At 37.0% G+C, this 18,587-nt stretch overlaps 2 protein-coding genes across 3 annotated transcripts; one reads left to right on the top strand and one right to left on the bottom strand.

Moving 5' to 3' along the window:
• The first annotated feature begins 4,755 nt into the window (after positions 1-4,755).
• Positions 4,756-8,379, top strand: LOC113307644. Of its 2 annotated transcripts, XM_026556094.1 has the most exons (7): positions 4,756-4,949; positions 6,004-6,214; positions 6,296-6,507; positions 6,757-6,876; positions 6,968-7,234; positions 7,366-7,672; positions 7,744-8,379. In XM_026556094.1, exons 2-6 carry the CDS (start codon positions 6,004-6,006, stop codon positions 7,435-7,437), a joined length of 882 nt encoding a protein of 293 aa, XP_026411879.1. In that variant the 5' UTR covers positions 4,756-4,949; the 3' UTR covers positions 7,438-7,672; positions 7,744-8,379. The 2 variants fall into 2 exon arrangements, with proteins under 2 accessions (XP_026411879.1, XP_026411877.1); XM_026556092.1 differs by having other exon boundaries at positions 6,004-6,507.
• Positions 8,380-16,460: 8,081 nt separating this feature from the next.
• Positions 16,461-17,837, bottom strand: LOC113312974 (putative F-box protein At5g62660). The gene has a single exon (XM_026561708.1). It carries the CDS (start codon positions 17,835-17,837, stop codon positions 16,461-16,463), a length of 1,377 nt encoding a protein of 458 aa, XP_026417493.1.
• Between the last annotated feature and the right edge of the window lie 750 nt (positions 17,838-18,587).

The following is an 18,587-nucleotide window of genomic DNA, read 5'->3' as shown; positions in this document are numbered from 1 at the left end:
GCTTGTTTTTCATTACAGACGTTCTTCTTCTTCCTCCATCACTCCAGGTATGTTTCTCAATCAGTTGAAAACTCGTATATATTCAAAAACAATTTTTTTATGAATATTATAATGGATTTGTTGTTTTTTCCCTTCAAATCTACGCAAAAAATAGAATTTTTAGGATTTTTCAGTTCAAATTTTTTCTCATCATATTCAATTTTTAAAAACGGCTCTATAAACCTTGTGTAGAGCCCTCGTTTAGTTTTAAGGATATGGCCTTATCAAAAAAGTTTAATTCTTAAATAGTAGTAGGTTAAATCTAGGTTCTAGTACATCATTCATTTTATTTTAGTGCTTGAAGGAAAATTTTGTTATGTATTTTAATCCGGTCGAACCATTTCTGTGCCGCACGTAATGTTGTACTTACATTAATTTTAGTTGTTAGCTTACATTCATTTTAGCTGTTAGTTTAGGGTTATGTTCTAGTACATCATTTATTTCACTTTAGTGCTTACATTTGATTCTTTTTTTTTTTAATCTTATTCTTGTTTTTATCCTTCACATTTTAAATTTTCTTTATAAAACTTATGGAGAGTGAATCATGGAGTGTCTGAAATGGGAGAACCACCTGGACTCCTTCAGTGGATCAACTGTTATAGAACTTATGGTAGAAAAAGTGGTTGATAAACAATTACTTGATGGTCAGTTTAGCAAAACGGTCTGGGTGAGCATCGTCACCAAATTCAAAGTAAGCTTTGGTCCTACTTTTAATAAGAAAGTGCTGAAAAATCGCATGAAAACTTTGAAGACAAATTTTAATGTTGTAAGTAGTCTTAGAGGTCAAAGTGGTTTTGGTTGGAATGATGGAAAAAAAATTGTGACTGCATCTGATGTTGTATGGAGTAATCATATCGAGGTTTGTGATTTTATTTAATCTCTTTTTCAAGCTTTATTATATAATCATCATATTTCTAAGTAATTAAATTATAGATTTGAACTTGTAGAAACATCCATAATACAAACAATGGAGGATACGACCTCTTCCACAATATAATGAACTAGCTATGATATTTGGTAACAGTAGGGCCACTGGAAAGTATAACAAATTTAGAGATGATAATAATCGGTACAATAATGAGGTCGATGAAGATCGTGATGATAATACTGAAGACGAGAATGAGAATCCTGAGACCATAACGAGAATATGTATGGAAACGGCAATATTAACGATGATAATAATCTGAAGTGCAAAAAAAGATGAGAACATTAATAGGATCTAGTTCCCGTTCATTTGGAAAGAAAAAAAAAAGTACTGGTGAAGGGATCGTGGAAACAATTAATTTGATGGCAAGTGCTGTAAACAATATACCGACCAGAAAACATGAAATGGAAATTCTTCTCTAGAGAAAAGTGTAGTTGCTGCACTTGAGGAAATAATACTAAAACTGGATGAGTTTTTATTCATGCAAGGTTTAGAGTTATTGGAAGACGAGAAGAAAGCGAAGATTTTCATAGCGTTGAGTGGGGATAGGATACGACGTTGGTTATTGTCAAAGCTTAACTATTCTGATTACTATTAAAGTGGCATAAGTGATTAGTCTGATGATTTGAGTTTAGTTTGGGTTTATATGGTTTAGTTTCCAATAAATTAGGTGGATATTTTGAGTTTTTCCTGGTTATCTTTAGGTTTTAATTCTAGTGGATGACATGGTATCCTATTTTTAATTATTTATGGATTATGAAACTTTGTTGTGATTACTTATTTGAATTTTACATAAAATTCAAATTTATTATTTTGTTTTGATTGTTTGTATTTCTTTCTCATAATTAGGTACATAATATATTTTATTTATGGCTAGTTCTGAACATGATGAGGATGCCATAGTAGTTGTCACAGCAGCGACAACGCCATTTATAACATGTTATTATCAATACTTTGTGGAGAAGACTGTATGTCATGAGCAAAGCGATGTCAAAACAGTTTCCGGATGGAAAAGCATGTCTTTTTTATATTGTGTGAATTGTTACAAGAAAAACAGTTGCGTCGCCATAGCAAGGGAGTTAGAGTTGAGGAGAAGGTGGAAATATTTATGCTTGCCGTTGGTCATAATGAACGCAATAGAATACTCCAAGAACGTTTTCAACATTCAGGGTGAGACAATCAGTTGACACTTTAATGCTGTTTTGGAGGCTATTGTTCAACTTGCAGATGATTTCTTGCAACCGGCAGATCCTTGTACTCCTGATGAGATAAGAGACAATCTGAGGTTTTATCCATACTTTAAGGTACACAAATTTTATTGTTATATCATTAATTAAAATTAATTCTTTGTTATTTTTATTAATTGAAATTCACTGTGTGTTTTCGACCTCGAACTGTGTCGGAGCAATAGACGAAACTCACATACCGGCAATGGTTAGTGAGGAAGCACAACCTCTTTATCAGAATAGAAAAGGATTTATTTCTCAAAACGTTTTAGTAGCATGCTCGTTCGATTTGCAATTTCATTATGTTCTTGCGGGTTGGGAAGGTTCGGCTCATGATGGGCGTGTACTAGATTCAGCCTTAACAAGATCCAATAAATTAGTAGTACCTGAAGGTATGATATATATACACACACACACACACATATATATATATCAATATCTTTTTTATTTTATATAAATATTTATTTTACCTTTACTATTGGGGTAATATAACTTTAATTTTTTTACTTGTGTAGGAAAGTTCTATCTTGGAGATGCAGGTTTCTCTCTTACGCCAAGTTTTATTACTCCGTATCGAGGCGTTCGTTATCACTTTAAAGAGTATGGGGGGATCGCCCAAAAGATGCCAAAGAATTATTTAATCTTCGAACTCATCATTGCGGAATGCAGTTGAACGTATTATTGGAATACTTAAAAGGAGATTCATTATTTTGAAAGCACAACCTCAACATCTGTATGAAACACAAGTGAAAATTGTGCTAGCCTGTTGCATTATTCATTATCACATTCACAAGGAGTGTATAAATGATTTGTTTCTTGATGGGGAAGATGTTATAACTGTACCAGATACTGATCCTGAGATACCAGAAGACAATAACGAAGGTGCTAGACTCGGGAGGAATAGAGAACGAGATTTAGCATCAGAACTTCGTACTTCGATTGCTGATGCAATATGGAATGATTATCGACGACACCGTCTTACTATTTAGTTTTTATTATTAATTTTTATCAAATTCTTGATTTAGTATTTCTATTTTAAGGTATTTTTATATTTTATTGAATTCTTATTGTAATATTTCTAATTTTATATATTTTTATTTTCAGATGTCCAACATTGATTTATATAATGTATATCTAGACTTGGGTGTTTGAAACAAATATGATTTATATTAACCTACTATTGTACATCGTGTAAAACAAACACTATTTAAATTAACCCAGGATAGGATAAATTTTAAGACAAACATCACTAAAACTAATCAGTCTACAGGTTATCATAAATTAAATTAAGATAACCTAATCTAGGATGTGGTATCCCATTTTCAAGCTCCCAAACAGACCCATAGTCTTTCAAATTAGGGTTTGCTTAGAAACAGAGCTTAAGTTAACTTGGTATTAGTACCTGAAAATTACTTCCGGGTAAAGGTAAAACAAATGTTATACGGTTTGTAAGCAGTTTAAAACCACGGTTTAAAAAGATTTTTTTTTTTTTTTTGGATTTGACCGATATCCTTCTATCCCAGTGGGAATCCGCATCTTTTTATTTTATTTTATTTGTCGGTTTAGGTTCTGGTTGTATAAATTTGGAACAGTCAGAAATCAAACTCAGTCACTTGAACCGTGGCTAGTTCAGACAAAATGATCAACCTTGAAAGGAAGAAGAGAAAGGAAAATAGCCAGTCTCAGAAAGTGAGGACGACGACGAAGAAGATGACAACTTAAATGACGAGGAAGAATAAGGAGATGGAGGTGAAGAGGAATTTGTTGAAACGGGATTTATGAGTACTTGGCTTTCTTTCATTTAAAACTCTCTGAACCTACCACGAGCGCTACCAAAGGGTTTTGAAGATATGGCTCAGGTAAAATTTTTGAGATTTTTTTCTGAATTCTGAGAGAAACAATCCTAATTGACCCTATGTGGTAACCGTAGTTTCCCTTAGAGCAACGGAAATGTTGCGATCAAACCCAAAGATCAAATACTAAAATCAACGACTAAATTTGTGTTTAGTTAGTGGTGAGACGCTACGGTAGTGGAGTAAATTATGTGGAGCGGAGCTGTTATTTGCGTCTGATAGTGGGGCGTAAGTATAAATGCGTCCGATGAGACGTAACTTTAAATTACGCCTGGTGTGGGGCGTAACTTAAAATCCCGTTTAACGTGGGGCGTAATAGGTAAAACCACCCGATGGAGAAGCGTGAATTAAAGTTCCGCCTGATGGGACGTGATTAGAAGTTACGTCCGAGTGGGGCGTGATTTGGAGTTGCGTCTGATGGGGCGTAGATTGGCGTTGCGCCTGATGGCGCGTAGGCTGGTGTTGCACGTGATGGCACGGTCTCTTGATGTTGCGCCTGACGGAACGGTTTTTGCAGCTACGCCCAATGGGGCGGTATGATATGGTTACGCCCGATGGGGCGGTATCAAAACTTGCGCCTGGAGAAACGGTTTTTGGAGCTACGCCCAGTGGGGCGGTATTCATGGGTACGCCCGGTGGGGCGGTATCACAACTTGCGCCTGTAGAAACGGTGGGCGTAACTTGTAGTTACGCCTGTCCAGTTTTACTTGTTTTTATCGAGTTTCTTCCAATTTCTTCTTCTTCTCCTGTTACTCTTCTCCTGTTACCCTGTAACCCCGGCCGTTTTGCTTCTCTTCTTCTCTTCTTCACGGAACACTTCTTCACGGAACAGAACAGTGCTTCTTCTTCTCGTCTTCTTCTCTACAAGTGATACGGGTTTAATTCAATCTCGTCCTTCAAATAGAGGTATATTATCTAACTTAATTTCTTCAAATAATTTATATTGAACGAAAATTTCCTTTTCCTATATTTTTATTTTAAGTAATTTCTACATGGGTTTTGTGATAATTTGAATTTAGAGCAATTGGAAGAAAAAAATTAAACCCGCGTGATTAAACCCTAAAAAACAATTAAACCCTAATTGTCTTGTGGGTGACTGTTCTTGTGGGTGACTGAATCCTTGAGTACAGTTGTTCTGTATTAGAATGAACCATATTTTTTTTTGAAAAATAGGGCTTTAATTTTATAAAAATTAAATGTATTTGGGGATTTTTCAAAATTAGGGTTATTTAAGTTAAATTAAGGTTAATTTTCTTATTACTAAGAATTAGGTTAGAGTTAATTCCGTTTAATTTTGTTGATATATTATCTAATTTGAATTAGGTATTCTTCAAATAATGGGATTTGATGATGCTTGCTTTGTTGTACTATAGATTTCACTATTTCAAACATTCAAACTTTTATTATGCTTGTTGAAATGAAGTTTTAGTTTACTTTAATCAATAATTACGTTATTAATAAGTGACCACCCGATTTCGGCCCCCACCTAATGCAAGTTCAGTTGGAGATGCAAGTGCAGCTAGAGATGCTAGTATTGGATATTTCGTCTTTGTTATTTAGGAGAAATTAGACTTTTTAAAATTTAATGTTTTTGTAAATATATATTGGAAGTTGGAAAAATTAGTGACAACAGCTTCATAAAAATTTACCTGTCAATTTTGTGAGGCTGACAGATACAAAAAAATAATCAGTGACTTAGCTGGTTAACCAAGACCGAGTGGTTTTATACCAAACCAAGTTGGAGCCGAACTGATCAAAACCGAATAGCTAAATGGTTTCATTGGTTCTGAATATTGGAAAACTGTGTAGTATGGTGAATCATGAGGATAGTTGTTTGGTGAATCAATATAGGAATGATATTTTTCTCATGCTGAACTTCAGGTGTGCTTCTTTAGTTGCTTAAGTTCAAGTGAATATAGCTATATTGATGCAAAGAACTATGTTTATTGTATGTGTACAGATGTCGATTTCCAGGTTCAATAATCGCATAAAGACGAACAAGAAACAAAAATATGTAGCCGATAATGAATATAATTTAATCTCTACTGGTAAGTATAAGGAGATTGATGTTCCCGGGTTAGGGAGATTTCCTGTCGTGGAAGATGATAAACCACACGCTTCTATGGATATCACGGTTTCAGACAATAGTAACTCTCATTATACATATCGTGGTAACCTTTATTCGATCACTGCTCAATATAAGCTTATTTCTGTACTTAGTCCTAGAGTGAAATATATTATTGAAAAAGCAGGATGGGATAGACTGTTGAACATGGAATTGGGTGAATGTCTGCATGCCATGGTCGAATATATTGTGGAGAGGTTTTGGGATACAACTAATACTTTTCACTTCCCTTTTGGTGAGATGGGGTTTACACCACTTGATTGGGTCATGTTGACAGGAGTGACTATTGGAGATGGGGTTGATATTCCGTATGATTCTCAAAAGTACCAATTTGAATATGTACGTGATAATATTTTTCCATATATCCAAGATGCCTTGCTTCATGCAAAAGGCGCGTCGTGGATTTCTAATTCAATTACAGTTAAATTTTTGAGTTCATATTTCGTACCAGAAAAATTACGTGAGGCTGAAAATGATAAAGCCTTTGCTGAAAGAGTAGCAAGAGCTTTTTTTATGTATGTTTTGGGACAATTTTTCTTTTATAATGCAAAGAACTATATTGATGCCGGATGGTTAGCTGCTTTTTAGGATCTTGATGCAGTTTCCACTTATGATTGGGGTGCCGCCGCTTTTTCGAGATTGTATGCGGCACTCTGTATAGCTGGTCGGAAGCGGAAGTCACTAAGCGGGCCCTTCCAAGTATTAGAGGTAAATTCTTTTGATATACTTCTTCTTCCTTTCAATGTTTAATTTATTGGGTTGAGAAACATTCATTTTGTTGCTTGCTATTTTGATTTAGTTTTGGGGCTACGAATATTTGGGCATATGTGCACCTGAGGTAGTCCAACCTCTGGATGATCAACCAATATGGCCTAGATGTAGTAGGTGGAAACCAAAGAAGAAGGTGGTTGATATTGTTCGTTGTAGAACTTCACTGAATAAATTGACCGCGGACCAAGTTACATGGCAACCCTGGGAATCATGCAGACAAATCCTTGATTCTGAAATTGGAGTAAAAACTATCATGCTCTCAAACGCAAGGATTATATTTTCTTGGAATGGCGTTGTGAGTATTATTTAATGGCTTTTTTGAGAGCATTATTATTAGATTGCAATAACACCGTTATGATAATAACATACTTACTTCATGCATACTCCTTTGCTAATTGTACAACATAACATGTACCCTGGAGAAAGGTGTTGGAGGCAAAACCATCCCACCTTTGCTGTTCCCATAGTTCAACATATAATTGTTGGGGATATCGATGACGCGCAAGGAAAACGCCTAATCGATGAGGGCTGGTCAGATGCAACAGATATTGTGAAAGTTGTTTCGTATGATATGTATATGCAATATTAGCGAAAGGTAACTAACTTTAAAGGTTATGTAACATACCCCGATTGGGATGTTCCAGTATATGGGTACAACGGTGAGCTTCATAATCACACGATGCAAAAGCCGGCTGAACATATACATATTCCTCCTCAACATCAAATATCCCCCGTAAGTATACGTTTAGTATTAAATTTTTTTATTTCACAATAATATGTGCTCATGTTATTTTTATGTGACAGGATGAATGTTATTCATTTTATCAAGAGCATGTTGATTTTGGTCATCAATTACGTACTTTCACATTAAATCAATCAAAAGATCAAATGGAGATTAGGAGGGCGAATGTTGCTGAAATTGAAAGACTAAAACACCATAACCACATGTTGGAGGTACAACTCTCTCAATTGGGATTGGCACCACAATCCCAACCTCCCATTGGATTCAGTCAGTTTTCCCAAACAATACCACAACCAGTTTGGATGAGTATGGCACAAGGATCAGCTGCACAGACGAGATTGGGATCAGCTTCAACGACGTCGTCAATTAATCCCACTTCGAGAGTCAATATGCCTTTTCTCCCTCCGCGCTCGGGATCTTTGGAGGAGAATACAGATGATATGAACGGTTAATTTCAAGTTACGATGTATAGTCATTTCATAAAGTGAACAGTTAGACTAATAGTTGATGTGTGGGTTTTTTACTCTTTGGCGTACTGTCTTAGAGTGACAGTGAGTGGTCATCTCCCTTCTGAGTGTGTAGACGAATCTTTCAGTATGTCTACTCTTTTCGATGTCTCTAATCTTATCTTGTTTTTTTATTAAATGTATAGCCAGACAAAAAAAGGTTTGTTTTTTTAATTAATATTTACTTTTGGATTTTCTTTATAAATAGAACACCTCGTCTTCAGAGCAACCACAGTCATGAAACGGGCCAAATACCAAAAGCCAGACTAAAAGCCAAAAAAATTTGGTATTATGTGTGTTCAAGCACAATGGGAGTAGACCAAAATTTGGTGAAGCGTAACTTATACCCACGCTTGATGCGGGACGGAACTTATATCCACGTTTCTTGATGAAGCGTGTTTATAATATGCGTCTGAATGAAACGGAGGTATAATGCGCGCTTGATTGAGACGTAGGTATAATTTACGCCGGACAAGGAACGGAGATGGAAAGTGCGTTTGGTGGGACGGAGATAGAAATTGCGTCTGGATGGGACGGAGATATAAAGTGCGTCTGGGTGGGACGGAGATACAAAATGCACCTGGTGAGATGTGTTTAATTAGTGGGTTTGATTAGTAATTGCTAAAATGTTATTAGGTATAATCATGTAATGCCCCACAGTTCATTGACTAAAGTGTTTAGAACAATTTGTTAAAGTGTTTAGAACAAATTGCTAAAGTGTTTAGAACAGACACACATTAAAACAGCGTCCCAACTAGGCGCACATTAAAACAGCGCCCCAACCAGGCGCACATTAAAACAGCGTCCTATTGGGACTTATAATACAATTACGCTCGGTCTGGGGCGTATGTATTACATCCGTTTGGTCCGGCGGTGTTTATAAATACGCCTCATTCGTACGCTCTTTATACATCCGTCCCAATATCATGCGTTCTTTATACATACGCCCGGTGTGAAGCGCTCACTATACTCCCGTCTGGATTCATACGCTCATAATAACCCCGTCCCACTATAACTGATTTTAGTCTGGGTCGGCGACCAGATTTGGTCCCAAACCCTAATTATCTCGACTAAATATAGTTTTAGTCCGTTCCATTACGGCTGGTTTTGAGACCAAATTTGGGTATAGTCCCCAAATTTGGTCGTGACTGTGGATGCTCTCAGTATCTACAAATCAACACACCTTTTCTTCTGATTATAATGGAAAACTACGAGATCACCTCAAACAATTGTTCTTCAAGTTCTTCTTCTAATAATAATAGTTTCTATTCCTCTAATGATGATGCAGTAGCAATTCATCAAACTAACGTGGATGTTAGTTTGGGACTCCTTTTTACAAGTTCGCGATTGCCTCAAAATCGTATCAAAGTATGGAGGAATCGGGATGAGGGAGCTGAACTTCTATAGAGAGACTACTTTTGCCCGAACCCAACCTTTGCCCGAACCCAACCTTTCCACCAAATGTATTTCGTATAAGATTTTAAATGCGTCGACAATTGTTTAATTGAATAGTTACAGAAGTTGTGGGAGTAAATCGTTATTTTGTTCAAAAGCCTGATGCATGTGGAGTTATGGGATTGAACTCTCATCAAAAAGTAACTGCAACAATCCGAATGTTAGCTTACGGATGTGCGACTGATGCAACAGACGAGTACTTACACATTGGAGAAACTACTGTTTTGGAAGCTACTCGTAGGTTTTGTATGACTATTGTCCACTTGTATGGTTAAAAATATTTGCGTGAACCAACTGCTGGAGATGTTGAACTGCTGCTTAAGCAAAACAGAAGCAGGGGATTTCCAGGGATGCTGGGTAGTTTATATTGCATGCATTGGAAATGGGATAAATGTTCCTCGGCAGAATCAGGGGCTTACACAGCGTATAAAGGGAGAGAAAGTATTGTGTTGGAGGCTGTGGTGTCGTATGACCTCTGATTTTGGCATGCTTTTTTTGGTATGCCAGACTCAAACAATGATATTAATGTGAGGAACCGTTCATATGTTTTTCGAAGTCTTGTCACAGGAAAATCACCACCAGTGAACTTTGTGGTAAACGGACATTAATATCATATGCCGTATTATCTCAGTGATGGCATATACCCAGAGATTGCTACTATTATTATGCCCATTAAACATCCAGAGGGGAAAAGGAAAATAAAATTTTCTGCGATGCAAGAGGGTGCGCGGAAAGATGTAGAACGGGGATTTGGTGTTCTGCAACAACAATGTGGAATCATCAAACAACCTGCAAGAATGTGGAATCCAGATGTAGTTGCCTATATCATGAAAACCGGCATTATTTTACATAATATGATAGTTCAGGATGAGCGTTTACCCGGTGACTGGCCACATGTATATGAACAGCGCAGGAACCCATCACCAGTTGCTATATCAAGAGAAAACAGTGAAGCACTTTCCCCAATTAGAGCTATGCAGCGTGCTCGTGCAATGCGTAACAAACAAACACATACCAACTTGCGTGATGACTTGATCGAACACATATGGTCAGAATATGGGGATAGTTAAAAACTTGGGCACAAGGATAAGTGTAACTATATGCTTTGTTTTTATTAAAATTTATTTTTGTCATTTTCTTTTATTTTTTACTTTAAATGTATTATCTCTTCCCTTTGTATGCATCGTCATATTTTATTTAATTACTTCTAAGTAGTTTAAAATGGTTTTTAAGTTAATTCATTCGAACAAAAATAATATTAAAATCCAAATATTACATAATAAACTAAACTGGCAAGAATAATAGTAAATTTTAAAACACAATTAAACTACTAAACCTATTAGACATAATACGCCTATGCTCAAGATTGGTTTCTCTTATTCCGCACAATGTCCGCTTTTAGAAGTTCGAAGTACTCTCTTTGTAAGGGATCCAATTTATCGAGATCCATCATAATAATGCGTAATTCATCATCTGCCGCTGCCTTAGCTTGTTTTGCCGCAAACTCAGCTTGTTTTGCGGCAAACTCGGCTGCTCTTTGTTCCATCTTGAATTTTGATTGTGCTTCGTAATGGGCATTGAAATGTTGTTGTTCCTGAATAAGTCGTCTCATCATTTCCTCTTGGGCAGTTGATTTTTCTCTCCCTGTTTTCTTTAGTCGTTTCGCTTCTTTCTTACCCAAATACTTACCGCGTTGTCTTTTCTCTATGTCTCCTATCTCAGTATTATTAATGCTCTCATCTTGAGTTCCTTCATCATATCCTTGCTCATCCTCTTCGTCGTTGTCATAATTTTCTTCATCGTGCGTCGTGTCGAACACAAATGTTGATCGTCGATTATATTTTATATTATCCAACATAATTGGGTAGCACTCTTCATGCTTAAATGGCTTCCCATAATTACAATCCTTGAACCGTAGCCTTGCTTCTTCGAGATATTATTTTTTCGGTAACAGTTTAGTTCATGTGCAAGTTAACAGTACAAAATTTCTACAAAAAAGGGAGCAAAATTGTGGAAAACTTACCGCCCTTTCAGGACCCCATCCAGTATTGATGTTCACCTTCTATTTCCCCCACTTTTGCAGAGAATAAAACCACATCTTTGCTTATTACCTGATATCGTTTCTGCCATGAGCCCCAAGGCCGCTTCGGCTTCTTAGGTAAGATTTGTTCAATATCATGTTTGATGCGACTCCATAATTCCGCTTCGGATTGATCAGTTCCAACACCGGGATCTTGAGAGATTGATAAATGAATTTTACACATGGTTAAATCTTCCATTGTTGTAAAATTAGGACCTCGAGGAATTCGTGGTGCCATTAACCTTTGGAAATGAAAAAAATCCAAAACTAATTGGAGAGACAATGCAATGAGTTAAATGAAATGGTTTGAAAGACTCTGTTTTTTATTCTGTTTTTTTTTTTGTGATGGATAGGTTGAATAACTCGTGTATATTTATAGGCATCAGTTTAAGTTTCCAACGGTCTAAAATTTCCAATGTTTTAAATTTTTCAACGTTCCAAATTTTCCAACAGTACTCTTGGAAATTTGAATAACAGATTTCCATTTCAATTTCATTTCAGATTTCAATTAGTTTCCCATTCAAAAACTGGTGGAAGGTTGGGGCGTAGTTTAAAATTACGTTCCAAATTGTGTCAGGCGAAATCAGACATACCGCCCCATCAGCCGAAATCGGGAATACCGCCCCATCAGGCGAAGAAGGGAATACCGCCCCATCAGGCGAAGGAGGGAATACTGCCCGATCAGGCGAAGGTGGGAATACCGCCCCATCAGGAGAAGGAGAAAATACCTCCCAATCCATATTTGATTCAGGCGAAACTTTAATTACCGCCCTTTGGAATTTCAAGCGTAAATAATAATTGCGTTCCATCGGGCGCAATTATTAGTTCCGCGTGGTTGAGACGCAATCCAAACTATTAGGAAATAATATATGAGAGTCTATATTTAGGAGATATGCACATTAAGTTGTGAGCGTTATATTAGGAAAGTGTCTATGTTTAGAGTTTGATCTTAGTTAAGAAAGTATCTTGAGTGGTCGTCAAGTTTGTGAACAATATAAATAGGCTGTTGAGCCATGAAAGTTGACACCAAGATTATTATCAATGTAGTCTCTCTTGCTCGATCCTTAACACAAACGTACCGCCTGACATCGGGCGCTATTATAAACTACGCCCCATCAGGCGTAGATTAAAGTTACGTTTCAAACAAACGAAGCTATTATTTGCACCTGACAACAAACGAAGCTGTTATTTGCGCCATGATGACGGGCGTAATTTATCAAAACCAAACTAAAGACTAAATATAGTCTGGTATTTGGTTATAGTATAGTATTTGATCGATACTAGCTCCGTAGGGTCTCATTTTCGAACAAAAAATTTGGTTTTAGTCCATGACTGTGGATGCTCTTACGTTCATTGTGACTGTATTTTAAATTTAACGCATCGTTAGTTTCTTGAATTCGTTAATGAAATTCTAATTAACGCATTCATTAGCATTAATGTAAACTATTTTTTCCCCGTTTCTTTCTCTATATAGATCGATTTATATACTTCGATCCCTTCTGGCAGGAAGGATGTTCTTGGAGCTGCAAGGGCAGATTCTGGGAAGACCCTAGCTCTTTTGATACCAGCGGTTGTTGTTATTTGCCTGACTAGAGAGCTTGCCATGCAGGTATAGTTTGACTTTCCTATTACTGTCCTTATATTTCCGACAATTCGGCTGTGATAGTACTACTCACTTATGGGAATATTATCATGAAATTATAACTTTCCGTGCATCAGTCAGCGAAATTGTGATGCATGAGCATGAACAGCTTTTCGCACTTGTATTATTTTCCATTATTTTATTTGAATTCCAAAGTCATATGGCTCACATTCACATTTTTAGGAATAAATTGCTTTTACGTCGTATTGATAGTCACTTGCTTGCTATTATCCTCCATTGCAATAGAATGTTTTGTTTTTATTTTATTGCTTTAGAGAAGAGCTTACAATGTTACCTTTTAGGTTTACTGCTGCTTCTTCTTGATTTGTTCCTGTTATTCCTCTAGTTTTCTGCCGTGTCCTTGACAAGCATTTTAGGTGCCTATTTATAGGTTTAGGACTTCACTAAAACTAGTAATACACAGATTAGGTAATTCTCCCTATATTTTTGTAACTTTTTAGAAATAAAACTCTTATTTCTAGAATTACTTGGACGATAGTTCAGGGTGTTTTGGACCTAGGTTTAGGATATTCTAATGGGCCTATACCTAAAAACGGATCAATGAAGGACCTTCTCGGGTACCACACTCGGACTTTCCGGCTGGTTACGGAAGGTGCAGCTCAAAGAGTGGAAGCAGAACGCCTTTGGAAGGAGTGAATCTGTTAATTGTTACCGCTGGCAGACTTCTTGATCTTTGAGGAGGAAATGAGGTAGATTCTTTATATGTTATAATCAATTCTGATAATTGCATTTCTGCAGGATATGCCAAGATAATTGTATAAATTTCCAATGTTTGGTCAAGGCAGACAGCTCTATTTTTGGCTACCCAAACTAGGAAGGTTGGCTGATCACATCAGATTCTCTGTAATCGTATTTACTTTCGTGTACTTTTGGTTTAATAGAAAGCGTTGCATACTGCAGGTGGAAGATCTTGCATGCTTGTCATTTCGGACCGCTCCAATGTATGTTGATGTGAACAATGACAGGTCCAAGGTAAATGTTAAGGATTTTGTGCTTTTTTGTCAACTCCTTTTGTGGGAATGATGCTGGTAAGATTCTTCCTAATGCAGTCCACCATAGAAGGACTACAGCAAGGTTACTGCGTTGTCCATTCTGCTGTATTCTTTCTTGAAAAGTTATCTTTCCAAGAAAATGATTGTTTTCTTCCCTTTTGTTTTTCTGTAGATTATCAGTCAGAGCTTCTGAGGTGCACGTACATACATAGGGGTTGTCTTGATATCCATGAAAAACAAAAGCAGCAGGATTTTTACTAGGCGGTGAAACACATCTTATCATGTACAGACGTTGCTGTTTGTGGGTTTGATATTCCTGCTGTGGTATGTTACTATTTTTTGTTCGAAATTCTGCACCTTAACATTATTCGTTTATGCTCTATCACATGACAACAGCTAACGTAAGCTGAACTTGCCTTAAAACTTAGAATTATCAACTTAATCGACATTAATACATACCAAAACAGGTAACATCTTTAAGAGAAAATTATGTAAAGTAACAATAAGATAGTAGTAGTATGACTACCAACAATCAGTCTAGGGATTCTACGTATATATCCTCGTGCTAAAGATGCTGGATGAAACAATCTTTTATGCCAGAGGCTAGAAGAGTCAGTATGTGTTTCTCCAGCCTTTCCATCAGGAGTTGAGGAGCCACCAAATACTGAATGAAGCCACCTCATGCTACTTTAATCACACCTTAGTCCGATTATTAATAATCTGGTTATAACTGAAGCACATCTAGATTAATTTAGACGAACGGTGCTTTTTTTATTAAGTAAACCATGGAAAACCTGACATTTTAAACGTCTGGCAATGTATTGAAACTTTTACTATGTTGTCAAAGATTTGTCAGTTCTATGGATTCTGTGTGTATAAAACTTGTGGGATTGGATCGTGCACTTGGTGCTTCCTTCTTTTCTGGTCCAGCAAAGATAAACCTGGCACTCGGTAGCGGTGCACCAAAATTTTGAAAACCTCACAGGAAACGAAAATATATGATACCTTGCAATTTGTTAGGGGCTAGCGAATTGGAGAGGTTGTCCGAAGATGTAAAATTGGTTCACATTTGTTCCGACTTATTGTGAAGTTACAAACTACTTAATTTTTGGTGGCTGTTCCGCAAGGATTTATATTTTGTTCTATTTTGTGTAAATAAAATTTAAAAAGAATAAGCTCTCCTAGCCAGTCCTCTCTGACTATGGTCCACTACTGGTCAACCCATGAAATGGCCACGCTCTGGCGGTGCAGAGAGATAAAATCCAGACGTGGGGGGTAATCTGCGTAGTAGTAAGTGGTATTCCAGTACTCTAAATTGCAAACGTGACAACTAACCTGATGAAGATCTGAAACCAAAGGTCAACTAACCTGATAATTCAGGAGGTTCACTGAAAATGATCAATAAGATGAGAAAAACTTGAAAGAAAATCTTACATAACATTGGAACATCAAATAATGTGAGATTTAATAAGAACTTTGTTGACCTTGGAACCTCTTGTAATGTGACATGCAACAGGGACTGATGCATTTGATTTCAGAATGCGACTACCAGCTGTAGTGAGCATTTTATACAAGGTTTTAGATCAGGATTGGCATAGATAATGTAACCAAGGTAACGTTCACACATAGATCAATCATACCAAATATTTTATGTTTGGACACAGTCCGACTAATTGTATTTATGCATGTATAGAACAGCTTTGGCAAAGATTATATATAGAGCTAGAGCAATGGAGTCAAACTCTGTGTCACTTGGTTCTTTCTATTTATGGCTTCTTTGTTTATATAACTTGATAGCCTTTCCTTATGGTTCCGTGAGTTCGATTGAGAATCATATAGGTCAAAACAGGGATGGCCAGAAAAGAGGGATGAATGAGAAACAGTTGGGATAAGCTATTAGCTCCTCGATCTGTCTCAAAAAAAGAAAAAAAAAATACCAAAAAATATTTTCTGGCCTGTTTAGTAGATCCAGAAACAAAGCAGTCTAAGAGGACTCTGATTCATAAAATTAATGTAACTACCTAAATGTGGAAATCAAAAAGCTAAAACTACGACTTTATACGTCGACCAGCTCTCTTAGGAGTTAGGTGCCTCTGGTTGCTGGCCTATAACTGCTCTGAAGTGTCAATAGACTTTCAACATATGGTGTAAACATGCTTAAGGGATGACCAATATATGCAATGAAGGAGGATGAGGGTCTTCCATCACCAGTAATTATAATCTTGCTGAAAGTCTTCTTCTTCCTATTGTAAGAATGAATAAAAAGAGGCTGTCGTTCATTAGAAAAAGTGCCTTGTGAAATTAAGTACTCTGTTCCCACGATGGCGTGAAACCGAATATTCCGAAATCTCCAATGAAGAGGTAACATGATAATCTCTTTAGTCCAATGGATGTTCCTACAATAATGGATGTTCTTACTATTTCTGGTACTAATGTTTTTTTCGCAGTCATTATCAAGTATCCACAGGTTAACAGTGTGATTACCTGTGTACTTTTCTATAGCTAGATGCCCATCCACTTCCATAAGATGTATTGGATCAGAATTAGGATCTAGCATATAATTAGTTTCGTAGTTGCCAATGAAATCAAGGACTGGCATAACTCTGCACTCCTCACTTCCAACATCAAATGCCACTAGTATGTAACGACTTTTCTCTAAACACATCCAATATATGGAACCATTCGCATAAACAGAACCATGTTTTCCTATACAAGGTGACGGAGGTATCTTATCGATCCTTCTCCACGCAGTGTCCTTGCCTATAGTCAAGATCTCGCACATACTGTAATACCTCTTATACCCTATGTTGCTTACAGGAATTTTGTACTCCCCGCATCCTTCAAATTTCCGAAGATCGTTTCCAGCTATGCACCACATACAAATCACTTTGTATTCTTTGGTGTTGGGATCAAATCCAAATTCAAAAACACGAGACACATTTGCTTTCGATATGTTACACCGTCGCTTTACTCGTGTTAAATAAGTTGATCTGATCCAGGGTGTTACTTCTTGGGTGATGGCATTGTATAGACATGCAGCATGATCTTCATATTCATCACCTATACTGATTTTACCTTCTCTTTGGTCGAGTAAACAGATCATACCGTTGATGAGTCTTTTTACTTGCTTTACAACCGACAAATCAACTTTCCTCGATATGGCTTCAATGGTTATTTTTTCTTTGTTTCTGTCTATGAACAAATTTGCTGTCCAAGTCTCAAATCCAGTGGGGGCTCTCGAATTTAATGGAAATAGAATCATGAAGAGACGTGGACTTACATGTGATTGGCGCCGATGTTGTAATTCAACCAAGCACTGATCTTTTTCGATCAAGGATTGCCAAGATTTGCTTACGCATTTGAAACGCATAAGCGATTTCAATGGGAGTCTGCTCAGTATGTCGCACAGTATTGAATTCTCATAGTTATAGCTAACAGGCTTCATCTTTTTCGTGGTCATCGTTGTGGTGGTCGGCGGAAAAGCTTTTCCAAAACCCTAGGAAGATTGTGAACTATCTATGATAATACTGACTCTTTTTATAGGCTCGATTAAGCCTAGGGCTGCACAATGGGCCGGATGGGTCGGGTTTGGCCTCACCCGCCATCCTACCCGTTGATGGCGGGTAATAAAAGTTATCACCCGCACCCGACCCAACATTATTACGGATCGGTTTTCACTCGACCCACGTTACGACGGGTAATATCGGGCGGGTGGCGGGTATACGCGTCCCTTTCTCTCGGTCTTCTTCTTCTCCAGTTTAGTCTTAGATTGATAATATGACCTAGTCAGATTAAATACTGTTTTCTCACCAGCCCTGAGATTAAACCACAAATAATAGATTTTGATAGTCTCAATTCACTCGTAAAGAACAATCAAAAAAAGACAAATCATAAACAAAACTAATAAAAAAAAATGATTTCGCAAGTTTATCTGAAACTCTAGATTTGATTTGTGATCTAACAAAACTCATCATTATTCGACCAAGACCCAATCTCGGACCACACCGGAATCCCACAGATCCGTTGTTGTTGTTGTACCATTTGTCAATCAAAAACTTCCTATTAGATCCAGTTTTGGCTCACATAAAGGATCTCCCAAATCCGTTGTTCCTGGCCAACATCAGGACCCTACGGAGTATAAAGAACTAGTATCATTCATGGAGTACCAACTTTCCATTTTGTTAAGGAAGATGGTAATTTAAGTGAGGAG

This window comes from Papaver somniferum, chromosome 9, assembly GCF_003573695.1.
Source record: "Papaver somniferum cultivar HN1 chromosome 9, ASM357369v1, whole genome shotgun sequence".
In the NCBI taxonomy this organism is placed as follows: domain Eukaryota; kingdom Viridiplantae; phylum Streptophyta; class Magnoliopsida; order Ranunculales; family Papaveraceae; genus Papaver; species Papaver somniferum.
The sequence above is the reverse complement of the archived record's forward strand: the minus strand, read 5'-3'. Positions and strand labels throughout refer to the sequence as shown.

Coding starts and splice junctions, on each gene's coding strand:
- LOC113307644 (XM_026556092.1), top strand. CDS start 6,004: ATGTCGATTTCCAGGTTCAATAATCGCATAAAGACGAACAAGAAACAA. Junction 6,508..6,756: donor AAAAGTACCAATTTGAATAT/GTACGTGATAAT, acceptor GCTGCTTTTTAG/GATCTTGATGCAGTTTCCAC. Junction 7,235..7,365: donor TATTTTCTTGGAATGGCGTT/GTGAGTATTATT, acceptor CCCTGGAGAAAG/GTGTTGGAGGCAAAACCATC.
- LOC113312974 (XM_026561708.1), bottom strand. CDS start 17,837: ATGACCACGAAAAAGATGAAGCCTGTTAGCTATAACTATGAGAATTCA.